The sequence below is a fragment of the Necator americanus genome, chromosome IV (assembly GCF_031761385.1).
Source record: "Necator americanus strain Aroian chromosome IV, whole genome shotgun sequence".
Classification (NCBI taxonomy): Eukaryota; Metazoa; Nematoda; class Chromadorea; order Rhabditida; family Ancylostomatidae; genus Necator; species Necator americanus.
The window spans coordinates 23,402,178-23,417,699 of record NC_087374.1 but is presented as its reverse complement, the minus strand read 5'-3'; the positions used below and the strand labels follow the sequence as shown (position 1 = coordinate 23,417,699).

General features: G+C 46.9%; 2 protein-coding genes across 3 annotated transcripts; one reads left to right on the top strand and one right to left on the bottom strand.

The window, feature by feature from the left end:
* Nucleotides 1-2,152: 2,152 nt before the first annotated feature.
* On the top strand, nucleotides 2,153-4,029 carry RB195_002448 (uncharacterized protein; the record flags this gene model as incomplete). The annotated part of the gene is made up of 2 exons (XM_013446280.2): nucleotides 2,153-2,171; nucleotides 3,110-4,029. The coding sequence occupies 2 exons, from the start codon at nucleotides 2,153-2,155 to the stop codon at nucleotides 4,027-4,029; spliced, it is 939 nt and encodes a 312-aa protein (XP_013301734.2).
* On the bottom strand, nucleotides 3,144-15,232 carry RB195_002447 (uncharacterized protein; the record flags this gene model as incomplete). Of its 2 annotated transcripts, XM_064199716.1 has the most annotated exons (8): nucleotides 5,033-5,153; nucleotides 5,252-5,342; nucleotides 5,544-5,580; nucleotides 8,062-9,150; nucleotides 9,195-13,010; nucleotides 13,078-14,311; nucleotides 14,474-15,107; nucleotides 15,169-15,232. In XM_064199716.1, the coding sequence occupies 8 exons, from the start codon at nucleotides 15,230-15,232 to the stop codon at nucleotides 5,033-5,035; spliced, it is 7,086 nt and encodes a 2,361-aa protein (XP_064055597.1). The 2 variants fall into 2 exon arrangements, with proteins under 2 accessions (XP_064055596.1, XP_064055597.1); XM_064199715.1 differs by lacking the exons at nucleotides 5,033-5,153; nucleotides 5,252-5,342; nucleotides 5,544-5,580 and adding exons at nucleotides 3,144-3,955; nucleotides 7,889-7,997 and having other exon boundaries at nucleotides 8,062-9,084; nucleotides 13,078-14,371; nucleotides 14,474-15,104.
* Nucleotides 15,233-15,522: the final 290 nt, after the last annotated feature.

Here is a 15,522-nt window from a genome sequence, read left to right as displayed (position 1 = left end):
CATGCCCTCTTGCCATACTTGTAGGACCATAGCAGGTTGACAATGCAGCCACGCTCATTTTATTTTGAAACCTACAACTTTACTGGTGTGAAGTTCGTAGTTTGCAGCTAAAGATTGCATTGCATAGTGTATTTTGAAGTTTGCAGATTCTGATAATCTTCTTCAGTTAGAGTCTACCGTTTATACTTCAGCTCGTCAAGTACTTCCTTAATGCTTAATTTTTCCATCAGTTCAAACTTTTTTGAAGTTTATTTTAAAGTCTTTGGGTATGGTTCCTTTACTGAAGTCGCCGAAGATGTTGAATTCTGATGTCGTCATTATTGGCATACGTAGCGTTTACTTTGTCACCTTGTAGGTAAAGCGGGAAAATCATACAAGATCCATTAATTCAAAGACTTTTATTTGGCTAAAAGTTTTTTTTTGTAAACACTAGCGAACATTTTCATCAAATGTTTTCGTTGGTACAAAATAAATGGCCGGCAAATAATAAGTGTTTGTTATCTTTGCTCTTCGTCATGGATGACTCAGAATTGTTTTGTTGCATCTGCACCGCTCCGTCAATTAAATCCACACGAATGTTTTTTTTCGTGCACAATGACGTTGTTAAAGGAAAAGATTGGAGAAATTGTGTGTAACTGCTACAAGTTCCGTTGCAGCAACAGAGAAAATTCTGAACTGACGCGTTACCTCGATGTGTGGGTGAATTATGTCTACGGAAAGTTTCTCACTTTTTACGGGGAAACAATCGCGGAGTGAAACGCAATTGCTATGAATCCATTAACGTTCTGGAGACAAAGGCGAGTAGGAAAGAAGTGCTCGACGACCAAAATTACCTCTGGACTAGTCTAGGGAGATATTTCAGTGAAAGAAGGTAATAAGGAAAAAGATTACCTAAAATGAATAAAAATACCCTTAATACTCTTTGATTTGATATAAAATTTACAAGGACAACTGCAATTAAAAAGTGCCAGTTAATTCGAGTTATCAAAACTTTGTTGCAACGGCACTGAGCTCCCCGCTGATAAGCGCAAAAACCTGCTGCTTTCTGCGTAGCTCTTCACGTCAGCCTCCTTTATAAGTCGTGTACTTCTTCATTGTTCATAACAATGGTCAGCAAAACTCTCGGGGAAGCATGAATTGAAGAAATAATGGTTATCGTACTTTACAAGTTGCAAATATTTCATCGGATTCTATAATATGGTTGCACACAAAACTTTTATACGAGCAGTTAACAACAATGAAGAATTTAGGGAACTTAATAGAGTCTCCTTTTTCCACGTTGAACACTTTGACGTGAACGAAATGTAAAAATTATGTACTGCGCAATTCGTGCGCATACTGGGCACGTATAAGGGAGTTTAAGGAGCATAATTGCGGAAATTTTAAAACAGCGTATCACGAAACTGACGTAGTTAGGAAACGTGTGAAAAAATGTAGTTTTTCATTCACTGCGTAGATTACGAGTACGAGCATGACTCACTCATTTCCCTTTGACTGTCCTGAAAAATGGCGTGGCAACGGGGTTTCCTCCTGTGAGGTGCGCTAGAACGCAGCGTATGCGCAAGGATGTGCCGTTTTTACGTACCTTGTAGAAAAAAGACGCAGCTTCCCAGGTTTTTTTCAATCGTACTGGAGAAAACTGTGCGGGGCCGCGCTCACAGTCGTAATCTATGCCTCGAACGCTCAATCTTCCCGAGCGTTTCCAAGCCATATTGCCTAGCGACTCCTGTTTATGCTTCGAATATCCGCCAGTTGATGGCTACGTTTGTGTGCGGTGGTAAAATGAATAGTACAACTAGAGAACAACTTTAGAGCTGCTGCTGTGATAGATGTTCTTAGTTTGTCATCTTGTAAACAATTCTGGACCAGAAAGGACGTTATGATGTCTGATAGGAGGACGTCTGAATATTATAGCCCGATATATGTAGGTAGGAATTCGAAAACGAAGCGAACTGAAAACAAGGGCGTGGCCCGAACTTCGTTCGACGCTTAAAAAAGACATCATTGCATAGTCATCACGAAATAGTTGCGCAATTGCGTGATTTGTTTGAATTGTGGAGCGATTTGATAAGAAAGTTATTAAAACGGGGTTGCGAGAGCATAATCCGCCTTTGCTGAATAAGACCCACTCCTGAGACTGTCTATTTTCACAATGAAGACTTTACTGATAGGTACGTTCGCGTTTTTTCCTCCTGGTTGACAGGAGTTTTTGGTTGTTAGGGCAGAATTGTAGTTTAAGAAGTACCGTTTTTGCTTCAACTTGTCGAACATTAAAAAGATTCAACTTAAAGAAATGCAGGATTAAATTGTTTAAATTATTTATGAGTAGATAAATAGTTTATTTTAGTTTTATTATATACATAGCACAATTTCCAGACTTCTCATTTGTTTTATGGGAATCTTGCAATTGTTTTCTATAAACACTTTCAATATTTGCAAACCATCTATCTAAAAACATGGATTGTAACCTGCCATTCAACCTGTTCAAACTACCACTTAGATGGAGATTTCATTGTCACCTAATAGATTACTGCTACTGCTTTATGTTCAATGTTAGGCCTGATACCATCAGCAACAGTTCTGCTATCGTTTAACGAAATTTTTTTTGGAAGCAAGCTGCAAAGAATTTGTAGATGGACTTATGTAAACTAAGACCAACTTTTATCCTCCTAACAACAAGTTCCTCACATATTTTGACTTTGACAAAGTCCATTTAGGGGGACAACATGGAGGATTTTTTTTTCAGTTTCCAGGTACACGTGCACAAGTTTGCAACACTCCGAAAAAATGCATCACACTGTAGAATCGGAGGGTAGTAGTGATCTCAAAGGAAGAATGAAAAATCAGGAAAAGAGGACTTATGATATTTCATTATAATGCTGGTGATCAGATCCAAAATTATGAGAAAAGTGTTATTTTCTGATTTTCTTCATTGACATAAGCACATTTTTGGGCTTCTCATTTTTCTGTCTTTCTGAAGGTATGCAATATCTTTCTATCATATAATGAATTAGTCGAACGGGAACTTTCTCAGTGTTAGTGCTTCGTATGCTTTTTATCCATTTTGTTAATTAATTTTTGGTGTGGTGCCAACTCGTTCTAATTTCAGGGATCTCACTAGTTCTGTCGATGATCGTCAGCATTCATAGTGAAGATCCTACATCGACGTCTGCGGTTACAACATCGGAAGAGATCCTTGCTTCGAGTCCGTCACCTTCAACAGCACAACCTTCGACACCGAAAACTTCTACAACTGTAGAATCGAAAGAGAGTACGTCAATCCAAAGCACTACATCGAAATCTGAGTCGACATCAATCCCACTTACTGGTCCCTCCTCTACGAATGCAGTTGATACTTCAAAAACGCCGATGACCTCAGACCCGGCAACATCTCCCGCCATTGTCACAACTCCGTCCGAGGTGGTAACTACTACAAAAATACCGGATCCAACAACCATGATATCAGGAAGTACAGAACCTCTCGGGGACATGACGGTAACAAGTCCAGCTGATAAGAAGACAACGAAAGAAACTGAGGCAACTGCGGTAAGTGCTAAGGATAGCACTGCTCTTCCCTCTACTTCGGAGAAGTCACCCATTACCGCTTCGGTAACCTCAGGTAATTTACCCACTGCTATTCCTGAAACTACGAAAGGAAAGTTATCCACTCCTACTTTTGTAACCTCAGCGCAGTCAGCAACCGTGGGAAGTGTTTCTGTCACAGCCACTTCGAAAGTTTCTACGATTACGACCACAGGTGCAGACCACGTCGGGTCTTCTGTTTCTGTTACTGTGGAAAAATCGACATCTGGGATTCCTTTCGAGTCCGGGACGACAGCAAGTGGAAGACCTGATATAACAGTTAGTTCTGCGACACCCGCGCAGGAGGTATCCACGCCTGGGCAATCAACAGAGGTGCATACACAACCAACACTGATTGTCCCCAGTACGACCACTGAAAACTCTGCTGTTGTTTCCCTCACAAATCGAGTAATCTTTGTCTTAGTGTTGATTGTTTTATTACATTAACTTAGCTGTCCTTTGAGTATTTTCATTCGGGTGCCCTGGTTTGCATGAAAAGGTCAGAGAACATAGACTTATGCCTAATTTTTTTCAACATTTACTGAGTAGCAAGTATAATGATTGGTGATTAAATGTTTAGTGTATTTTCTTGTCTCGGCATATGCTAGACCAGAAATTGTCTTTTAAATGGGAATTTTCGACCTTGGAGTATACAAAGATATTAAATTAGTTTTGTGATGTCTGTTGCTTTGTCTGCCTTATCCAGCACTTCGACCAGGTGTCTTCAGGATTCAACACAAGAAGTTTTCACAGAACATCTCCCGTTAATGAGCTGATTATGTTTCTCAACGTTTTCATTTTTACAGATTTTTTATGTGAAATTAAACGCAGCGAATAAATCTGTGAAGTCTCATATCGATTGGAAACAAGTAATACACGGAAGTGGAAGCTGTGACGATAAATATTCGAAAATAGGATAGCTGTTGATGAATTAGGACAAAATCTAACATGGAGTCCCTAGCCTCAGTTCTAAGTCAGCTAAAAAAGAAATTGCCAATCAAAAATTAAAGCGGCCACTTCAGACAGTGTTCCTCCCATTTGAAAATGCAGGTATAGTACGGGAAGACATACCCTGAAGAGAGCGAAAATAGCAACGAGGCAGAATGTCGTCACTCAGTTGTCTGTGAAAATAAAGCTGATCTTTTCTAATGGGAACCACTATCTAGCATAGGAGTGGTGAACACGCACAACTGGTAATTGTAGGACGTAAATTTCTGCAAGGAGGAGAGTTGTAGACTATGATCTCAGCGATCACTGCTTAGTAAAAGTAGTCTGTATATTCGAAAACAACCAGGTCAACCAAGCGTGACATCTCTGTGTCGATAAACGTGAACCAAACGTCACAAGCAGATTGATAGGCCCTTTTTTCATCTTGTACATGTAGAATTGTGAAGTACTGCAGTTAGAGGTTGAAGCATGAGCCTACAAAGGTCACCATAAGACAGTCATGTCACAGAACCACTCTAATGGAAGAGTACAATGTAAAGACCAATAAGATGTGCGCATGTGCAGATACACGGTCAAGGAACGTCCCTTCTAGTAAATTTTGCGACTTTCGCTCAGGAGAAATTCTACAAATCTAGGACTTTGACGTAATAATGGAAACAGTGTACTGATGACGACGTCGAGAGGATTTCACAGAAAATTACTGCAGAAGCGCCACTTATACCTGTAGGGCTGGAATGTGTTTACGGAGATGTCGAGAGACAACCATCCAAGGAGAAAGGAAAGGTCTATGCGCCGAACTAAGGAGAAGTTTTCTAAAAAGACTCGAATGAAGGTAGCATTCAACAATGATTAGAACAATGAACATTTCTAATTTCTATTGTTCTTCTCCTTTTTTTTAAATGAAAAGAGCGTTTATATTGAATGATTGAGGTGAATATTTTTTGTGGCAGTAAGAGAAATCCATTGGGAATTAAGGATTCGTACTCAATCAGTACACTACAAATCGTCATTACCTCTATCTCTCTCTAACTCTTGGTGATATACAAGATCCTACACATCAATAATCTGCGCTGCTAGGACGTAACAGGTCCGCCAACTCATCCAGAATTCTGCTGAAGCTTATAAAGGATAAAGGATAAAGTGTCTGGCGTTAATCAACCCGCTTGGGATGCGCCCCACGTTCACTTCAGAATCGTTTGGGGGTTGCGAAAGTGTAACTGACCTATACAATGACTTGCGGACGCTAGCAGATGTGTCAAGTCAGTGTTCTTATCCTCCCAGACAAGGCTGGTACCAATTTATCGACCCCGAAGGGAAGAAAGGTTCTGTGAGCTCGTGACTCGAACCTCCGATCGATCGTGCAGGAAGCGGAACCTCGAAGCCGAAGCTAGCCGAAGCTTGTACCTCACTAAAAACAATATATCTTTAACAGGGCATCACAATAGGCACGCCAATGAGAATATTCTCTACAGTGAAGTTTTTTCTACAAATTCACCAGGCTGTTCGGTTAAAAAAAGAACTTTGAATCAAATATTCAAAAACAGACTATGGTCACACTGTTACAGATTTCATCATTTTTTAGAAACTGTCCAAATGAAAACCACATCCTCTGTTAAAGTTCTTTGCCATCTGAGTTAAAACGGATTATGCGAGTAAAAAAAAAGCGGTGAGCTAACAGCTACCAACTAAGTTGAAAATAAGCTACAGTATGTACACATATGTAGTCGCCACGAACAGTTAGGTTCCTTTTCTCAGGCAGTGGAATTTGGTATTCGTATGAACTCTGGACTGTGCTTTTGCGAGGGAATAAACCCTCGTCTAGTCATCGGGAATCGCGTTGCACGCGATTTGTTTGATATGTTGAGCGATTTGATAAGAACGGTATTATAAAGGGTCTTATAGGACGCAGTGTAACAGATGTCCAAAAGAAAGTCCAGCGAATTCCTCCACAAGGAATACGATGTTAAGTAAGTCCTGTACGTTTAACTTTTCTCGTTCATTTCTACGACATTAGATATAATCCCAGAATTAGATCCCAGAATTCCTCCTACTTAGTTGTAAGTGGAATTTTGACTTAGTTTTTTTTTGTGAAATATGTTGTGATTTTGTTGATCAATGGACTCTCTATCTATTTAGATTATTCCGGACCATATAGTTTTCCGGTGTCTAATAAAAAATCAGTTTGAAAATGCAGAATTCCTGTCCAGAATTCAATCAATGTCGAATACATCTGTGGCGGGTTGGTGTCTGCTCGTTACTATGCATAGTTTTTCGGTCTTCGTGTTTTCAATGTTGAATTTTGAATTCTTCTTCTCCTTCCACTTGCTGTTTAGATCAATCTCTAAAATGTTTAACTCTACCTTAAGATTTCCTTCAACCAGTTGTTGTTTCTTGTAGCTGGATCGTAGAAATCGCAGCAACAAAGTTTTTTTTTCTCAAAATTATACAGTTATATAGTCTTTGGAAATTGAATAGAAGAATTTTCGAATCTATAATATATTTTGAAGGAGCAAGAAATCTTAATTTGTTCGCCATGGAAAATCAAGTTATCAAGACCAAGAATAAAACTTGCACTCATTCTTACGTACTATAACTCATCCCTATAGACTGTTTGGATTTAAAAGATTGGAATGAACCATGAAAATCCCTTCCAACAGAAGTGTGCTTTAAAATACGTGGTTAGAGCATTGGACTGGAACGAAACACTCGAAACGACCGGTGCCTTGAAAAGTGTTGAAAAGTGTTACAGTTCCAAAACCAAAAGGCGCAACGATTTTTTTTTAGCATCTGAACACTTCTTAACTCATTCTTGCAATAAAAATTAAATCATGGGGTTTCCAGCTAACAAAAGTTTATAACAATCAAAGAGACCCACTGCTTCTACTAGTGTAATGAAAGGCTATCCGAAACCAGATCTTTATTTTCCAAGCTTGAACAGATTCTACAGAAATAGCAACGGTAATTGTTCGACATAAATATTGTTTCTTAGTAGCTCACACTAATTTGACCCCTAGGCTTATATCTGAGGAGTTTGCAAAAGCGAAAACTGCGCTTAACTCAACTTAAAGTAAAATGTTGCAGATTTAAGTAGGACCTCAATTCCGTTTTAGGAATCATTTCTATATTAAGTTGCGAAAGGTCGCTGTTAAAGTTATCAAGCATCAAGCTTTTGCTTTTTTGACTCGGCTTGCGAAAAAAAAAACAAAAAGCTCAGATCCGCACTTTTTTTTTCTCCGACGACCAAACTGGTGCTACTGCACACCCAAACAATGAAACAGTCACCTAGACGAGCACTTTTCAGAAACTGTGATGATTCTGCATCTAATGACATTCTTCTTCTGCACACAAGTAATTGTACCGAAGTTATCAGAAGGAAAAACATCAGCAGAGTTCGGCCATCTGTTGCGCAAATCGGAGATATCGATTCCTACAGTTTCTACTACGGGGCTCGAAAATTCCCGAGGTGACTTCAAAAAGGTTAAAGGATGCACAAGAATTGACATTAATAGCATTTTGTTCCAAAACCTTTACCATTTCAGTAATTGAACCAGCGGTGACTAGCATGTCGAATCCTACCACTACTACTATGCCATCCACCTCGTCCGTGGAACCGGCGGTTACGAGCATTTCGAATCCTAGCAGTACTGCGACTATGCCAACCACCTCGTCCGTGGAACCAGCGGTGACGAGCACCTCGAATCCTAGCAGTACTACTACTATGCCATCCACCTCGTCCGTGGAACCAGAGGTGACTAGCACATCAAATCCTACCACTACTACTACTATGCCATCCACCTCGTCCGTGGAACCGGCGGTTACGAGCATTTCGAATCCTAGCAGTACTGCGACTATGCCAACCACCTCGTCCGTGGAACCAGCGGTGACGAGCACCTCGAATCCTAGCAGTACTACTACTATGCCATCCACCTCGTCCGTGGAACCAGAGGTGACTAGCACATCAAATCCTACCACTACTACTACTATGCCATCCACCTCGTCCGTGGAACCGGCGGTTACGAGCATTTCGAATCCTAGCAGTACTGCGACTATGCCAACCACCTCGTCCGTGGAACCAGCGGTGACGAGCACCTCGAATCCTAGCAGTACTACTACTATGCCATCCACCTCGTCCGTGGAACCAGAGGTTACGAGCACCTTGAATCCTACCACTACTACTACTATGCCATCCACCTCGTCCGTGGAACCGGCGGTTACGAGCATTTCGAATCCTAGCAGTACTGCGACTATGCCAACCACCTCGTCCGTGGAACCGGCGGTTACGAGCACCTCGAATCCCAGCAGTACTGCGACTATGTCAACCACCTCGTCCGTGGAACCAGCGGTGACGAGCACCTTGAATCCTGCCAGTACTACTACTACTATGCCATCCACCTCGTCCGTGGAACCAGCGGTGACTAGCACCTTGATTCCTAGCAGTACTGCGACTATGTCAACCACCTCGTCCGTGGAGCCAGCGGTGACTATCACCTCGAATCCCAGCAGTACTGCGACTATGCCAACCACCTCGTCCGTGGAACCAGAGGTTACGAGCACCTTGAATCCTAGCAGTACTGCGACTATGTCAACCACCTCGTCCGTGGAACCAGCGGTGACGAGCACCTCGAATCCTGCCAGCAGATTACTACTGCGACTATGCCAACCACCTCGTCCGTGGAACCAGCGGTGACTAGCACATCGAATCCTACCACTACTACTACTATGCCAACCACCTCGTCCGTGGAACCAGCGGTGACGAGCACCTCGAATCCTAGCAGTACTGCGACTATGCCAACCACCTCGTCCGTGGAACCAGCGGTGACGAGCACCTCGAATCCTAGCAGTACTACTACTATGCCAACCACCTCGTCCGTGGAACCAGCGGTGACGAGCACCTCGAATCCTGCCAGTACTACTACTACTATGCCAACCACCTCGTCCGTGGAACCAGCGGTGACGAGCACCTCGAATCCTAGCACTACTACTACTATGCCAACCACCTCGTCCGTGGAACCAGCGGTGACGAGCACCTCGAATCCTAGCAGTACTGCGACTATGCCAACCACCTCGTCCGTGGAACCAGCGGTGACGAGCACCTCGAATCCTGCCAGTACTACTACTACTATGCCAACCACCTCGTCCGTGGAACCAGCGGTGACGAGCACCTCGAATCCTGCCAGTACTACTACTACTATGCCATCCACCTCGTCCGTGGAGCCAGCGGTGACGAGCACCTCGAATCCTAGCAGTACTGCGACTATGCCAACCACCTCGTCCGTGGAACCGGCGGTTACGAGCACCTCGAATCCTAGCAGTACTGCGACTATGCCAACCACCTCGTCCGTGGAACCAGCGGTTACGAGCACCTCGAATCCTAGCAGTACTTCTACTATGCCAACCACCTCGTCCGTGGAACCAGCGGTTACGAGCACCTTGAATCCTGCCAGTACTACTACTACTATGCCAACCACCTCGTCCGTGGAACCAGCGGTGACGAGCCTCAGCACCTTCACCTCGAATCCTGCCAGTACTACTACTACTATGCCAACCACCTCGTCCGTGGAACCAGCGGTGACGAGCACCTCGAATCCTGCCAGTACTACTACTACTATGCCAACCACCTCGTCCGTGGAGCCAGCGGTGACGAGCACCTCGAATCCTAGCAGTACTGCGACTATGCCAACCACCTCGTCCGTGGAACCAGCGGTGACGAGCACCTCGAATCCTAGCAGTACTGCGACTATGTCAACCACCTCGTCCGTGGAACCAGCGGTGACGAGCACCTTGAATCCTGCCAGTACTACTACTACTATGCCAACCACCTCGTCCGTGGAACCAGCGGTGACGAGCACCTCGAATCCTGCCAGTACTACTACTACTATGCCAACCACCTCGTCCGTGGAACCAGCGGTGACTAGCACCTCGAATCCTACCACTACTACTACTATGCCAACCACCTCGTCCGTGGAACCGGCGGTTACGAGCACCTCGAATCCCAGCAGTACTGCGACTATGCCAACCACCTCGTCCGTGGAACCAGCGGTGACGAGCACCTTGAATCCTGCCAGTACTACTACTACTATGCCAACCACCTCGTCCGTGGAACCAGCGGTGACGAGCACCTTGAATCCTGCCAGTACTACTACTACTATGCCAACCACCTCGTCCGTGGAGCCAGCGGTGACGAGCACCTCGAATCCTAGCAGTACTACTACTATGCCAACCACCTCGTCCGTGGAGCCAGCGGTGACGAGCACCTCGAATCCTAGCAGTACTGCGACTATGCCAACCACCTCGTCCGTGGAACCAGCGGTGACGAGCACCTTGAATCCTGCCAGTACTACTACTACTATGCCATCCACCTCGTCCGTGGAACCAGCGGTGACTAGCACCTCGAATCCTAGCAGTACTGCGACTATGCCAACCACCTCGTCCGTGGAACCAGAGGTTACGAGCACCTTGAATCCTAGCAGTACTGCGACTATGTCAACCACCTCGTCCGTGGAACCAGCGGTGACGAGCACCTTGAATCCTGCCAGTACTACTACTACTATGCCATCCACCTCGTCCGTGGAACCAGCGGTGACTAGCACCTCGAATCCTACCACTACTACTACTATGCCAACCACCTCGTCCGTGGAACCGGCGGTGACTAGCACATCAAATCCTACCACTACTACTACTATGCCAACCACCTCGTCCGTGGAACCAGCGGTGACGAGCACCTCGAATCCCAGCAGTACTGCGACTATGCCAACCACCTCGTCCGTGGAACCAGCGGTTACGAGCACCTCGAATCCTAGCAGTACTGCGACTATGCCAACCACCTCGTCCGTGGAACCAGCGGTGACGAGCACCTCGAATCCTGCCAGTACTACTACTACTATGCCATCCACCTCGTCCGTGGAACCAGCGGTGACTAGCACCTCAAATCCTACCACTACTACTACTATGCCAACCACCTCGTCCGTGGAACCGGCGGTTACGAGCACCTCGAATCCCAGCAGTACTGCGACTATGCCAACCACCTCGTCCGTGGAACCAGCGGTTACGAGCACCTCGAATCCCAGCAGTACTGCGACTATGCCAACCACCTCGTCCGTGGAACCAGCGGTGACGAGCACCTTGAATCCTGCCAGTACTACTACTACCATGCCAACCACCTCGTCCGTGGAACCAGCGGTGACGAGCACCTCGAATCCTAGCAGTACTGCGACTATGCCAACCACCTCGTCCGTGGAACCAGCGGTGACGAGCACCTTGAATCCTGCCAGTACTACTACTATGCCAACCACCTCGTCCGTGGAACCGGCGGTTACGAGCACCTCGAATCCCAGCAGTACTGCGACTATGCCAACCACCTCGTCCGTGGAACCAGAGGTTACGAGCACCTTGAATCCTAGCAGTACTGCGACTATGTCAACCACCTCGTCCGTGGAACCAGCGGTGACGAGCACCTTGAATCCTAGCAGTACTGCGACTATGCCAACCACCTCGTCCGTGGAACCAGCGGTGACGAGCACCTCGAATCCTGCCAGTACTACTACTACTATGCCAACCACCTCGTCCGTGGAGCCAGCGGTGACGAGCACCTCGATTCCTACCACTACTACTACTATGCCAACCACCTCGTCCGTGGAACCAGCGGTTACGAGCACCTTGAATCCTGCCAGTACTACTACTACTATGCCAACCACCTCGTCCGTGGAACCAGCGGTGACGAGCACCTCGAATCCTACCACTACTACTACTATGCCAACCACCTCGTCCGTGGAACCGGCGGTTACGAGCACCTCGAATCCCAGCAGTACTGCGACTATGCCAACCACCTCGTCCGTGGAACCAGCGGTGACGAGCACCTCGAATCCTAGCAGTACTGCGACTATGTCAACCACCTCGTCCGTGGAACCAGCGGTGACGAGCACCTTGAATCCTACCAGTACTGCGACTATGCCAACCACCTCGTCCGTGGAACCAGCGGTTACGAGCACCTCGAATCCTGCCAGTACTTCTGTGCCTGTGCCAACCACCTCGTCCGTGGAACCAGCGGTTACGAGCACCTCGAATCCTAGCAGTACTGCGACTATGCCAACCACCTCGTCCGTGGAACCAGCGGTGACGAGCACCTTGAATCCTAGCAGTACTGCGACTATCTCAACCACCTCGTCCGTGGAACCAGCGGTGACGAGCACCTTGAATCCTGCCAGTACTACTACTACTATGCCATCCACCTCGTCCGTGGAACCAGCGGTGACTAGCACATCAAATCCTACCACTACTACTACTATGCCAACCACCTCGTCCGTGGAACCGGCGGTTACGAGCACCTCGAACCCCAGCAGTACTGCGACTATGCCAACCACCTCGTCCGTGGAACCAGAGGTTACGAGCACCTTGAATCCTAGCAGTACTGCGACTATGTCAACCACCTCGTCCGTGGAACCAGCGGTGACGAGCACCTTGAATCCTGCCAGTACTACTACCTATGACCACCTCTCGTGAACCAGCGTCGCACCTGATTCCTAGCAGTACTGCGACTATGTCAACCACCTCGTCCGTGGAACCAGCGGTGACGAGCACCTTGAATCCTGCCAGTACTACTACTACTATGCCATCCACCTCGTCCGTGGAACCAGCGGTGACTAGCACCTCGAATCCTAGCAGTACTGCGACTATGTCAACCACCTCGTCCGTGGAACCAGACATTACGAGCACCTTGAATCCTAGCAGTACTGCGACTATCTCAACCACCTCGTCCGTGGAACCAGCGGTGACGAGCACCTTGAATCCTGCCAGTACTACTACTACTATGCCATCCACCTCGTCCGTGGAACCAGCGGTGACTAGCACCTCGAATCCTACCACTACTACTACTATGCCAACCACCTCGTCCGTGGAACCGGCGGTTACGAGCACCTCGAATCCTAGCAGTACTGCGACTATGCCAACCACCTCGTCCGTGGAACCAGCGGTTACGAGCACCTCGAATCCCAGCAGTACTGCGACTATGCCAACCACCTCGTCCGTGGAACCAGACATTACGAGCACCTTGAATCCTAGCAGTACTGCGACTATCTCAACCACCTCGTCCGTGGAACCAGCGGTGACGAGCACCTTGAATCCTGCCAGTACTACTACTACTATGCCATCCACCTCGTCCGTGGAACCAGCGGTGACTAGCACATCAAATCCTACCACTACTACTACTATGCCAACCACCTCGTCCGTGGAACCGGCGGTTACGAGCACCTCGAATCCCAGCAGTACTGCGACTATGCCAACCACCTCGTCCGTGGAACCAGCGGTTACGAGCACCTCGAATCCCAGTACTGCGACTATGCCAACCACCTCGTCCGTGGAACCAGCGGTTACGAGCACCTCGAATCCCAGCAGTACTGCGACTATGCCAACCACCTCGTCCGTGGAACCAGCGGTGACGAGCACCTTGAATCCTGCCAGTACTACTACTACTATGCCATCCACCTCGTCCGTGGAACCAGCGGTGACTAGCACATCAAATCCTACCACTACTACTACTATGCCAACCACCTCGTCCGTGGAACCAGCGGTGACGAGCACCTCGAATCCCAGCAGTACTGCGACTATGCCAACCACCTCGTCCGTGGAACCAGCGGTACGAGCACCTTGAATCCTAGCAGTACTGCGACTATGCCAACCACCTCGTCCGTGGAACCAGCGGTTACGAGCACCTCGAATCCCAGCAGTACTGCGACTATGCCAACCACCTCGTCCGTGGAACCAGCGGTGACGAGCACCTTGAATCCTGCCAGTACTACTACTACTATGCCATCCACCTCGTCCGTGGAACCAGCGGTGATAGCACCTCAAATCCTACCACTACTACTACTATGCCAACCACCTCGTCCGTGGAACCGGCGGTGACGAGCACCTCGAATCCTAGCAGTACTGCGACTATGCCAACCACCTCGTCCGTGGAACCAGGGTGACGAGCACCTTGAATCCTAGCAGTACTGCGACTATGCCAACCACCTCGTCCGTGGAACCAGAGGTTACGAGCACCTTGAATCCTGCCAGTACTACTACTACTATGCCATCCACCTCGTCCGTGGAACCAGCGGTGACTAGCACCTTGATTCCTAGCAGTACTGCGACTATGTCAACCACCTCGTCCGTGGAACCAGCGGTGACGAGCACCTTGAATCCTGCCAGTACTACTACTACTATGCCATCCACCTCGTCCGTGGAACCAGCGGTTACGAGCACCTCGAATCCCAGCAGTACTGCGACTATGCCAACCACCTCGTCCGTGGAACCAGCGGTGACTAGCACCTCGAATCCTGCCAGTACTTCGACTGTGCCAACCACCTCGTCTGTGGAACCAGCGGTGATGAGCACCTCGATTCCCAGCAGTACTTCGACTGTGCCAATCACCTCGTCCATGGAACCAGCGGTGACGAGCACCTCGAATCCTGCCAGTACTTCGACTGTGCCAACCACCTCGTCCGTGGAACCAGCGGTAACACACTCTTCTAGTACAGTTCCATCATATTTAACTCTCACTTCTGTCTCTGTTTCCACTTTGAGCACAGAATTTTCTACTGGTTATTCTTCAAATTCCACTTTTTCTCCAAAATTCTGGTCTACTGCTAAAAGTTCTACCTTGGTTTCCATAACGACAGACCTTCATAGAAAGAGTACTCTTGGGAGCACTGCAATGGTCCATACTCGCTCCACTATTGTCCCGCCTACCACAACAGAAAATTCTGCGGTTTTATCATCATTGAACAGAGTTCTTTTTTCTTGGTTACTGATTGCATTGTCTCGCTGATTCCATCGCTGTTTCTTGTTGTCATTTGGTTTACCTGCGCCTCTGCTTTTTCAATTCCACATTTTATAAGACGTATTCATATTTTTCCGTTATAAGTAGGTTCCTTACAACAACGTAATGGAATCACCCCACGTATCTGGGGTAGTGCGAGTTTCAGGTGGGTTATGCCTATACGAGGTCGTAGA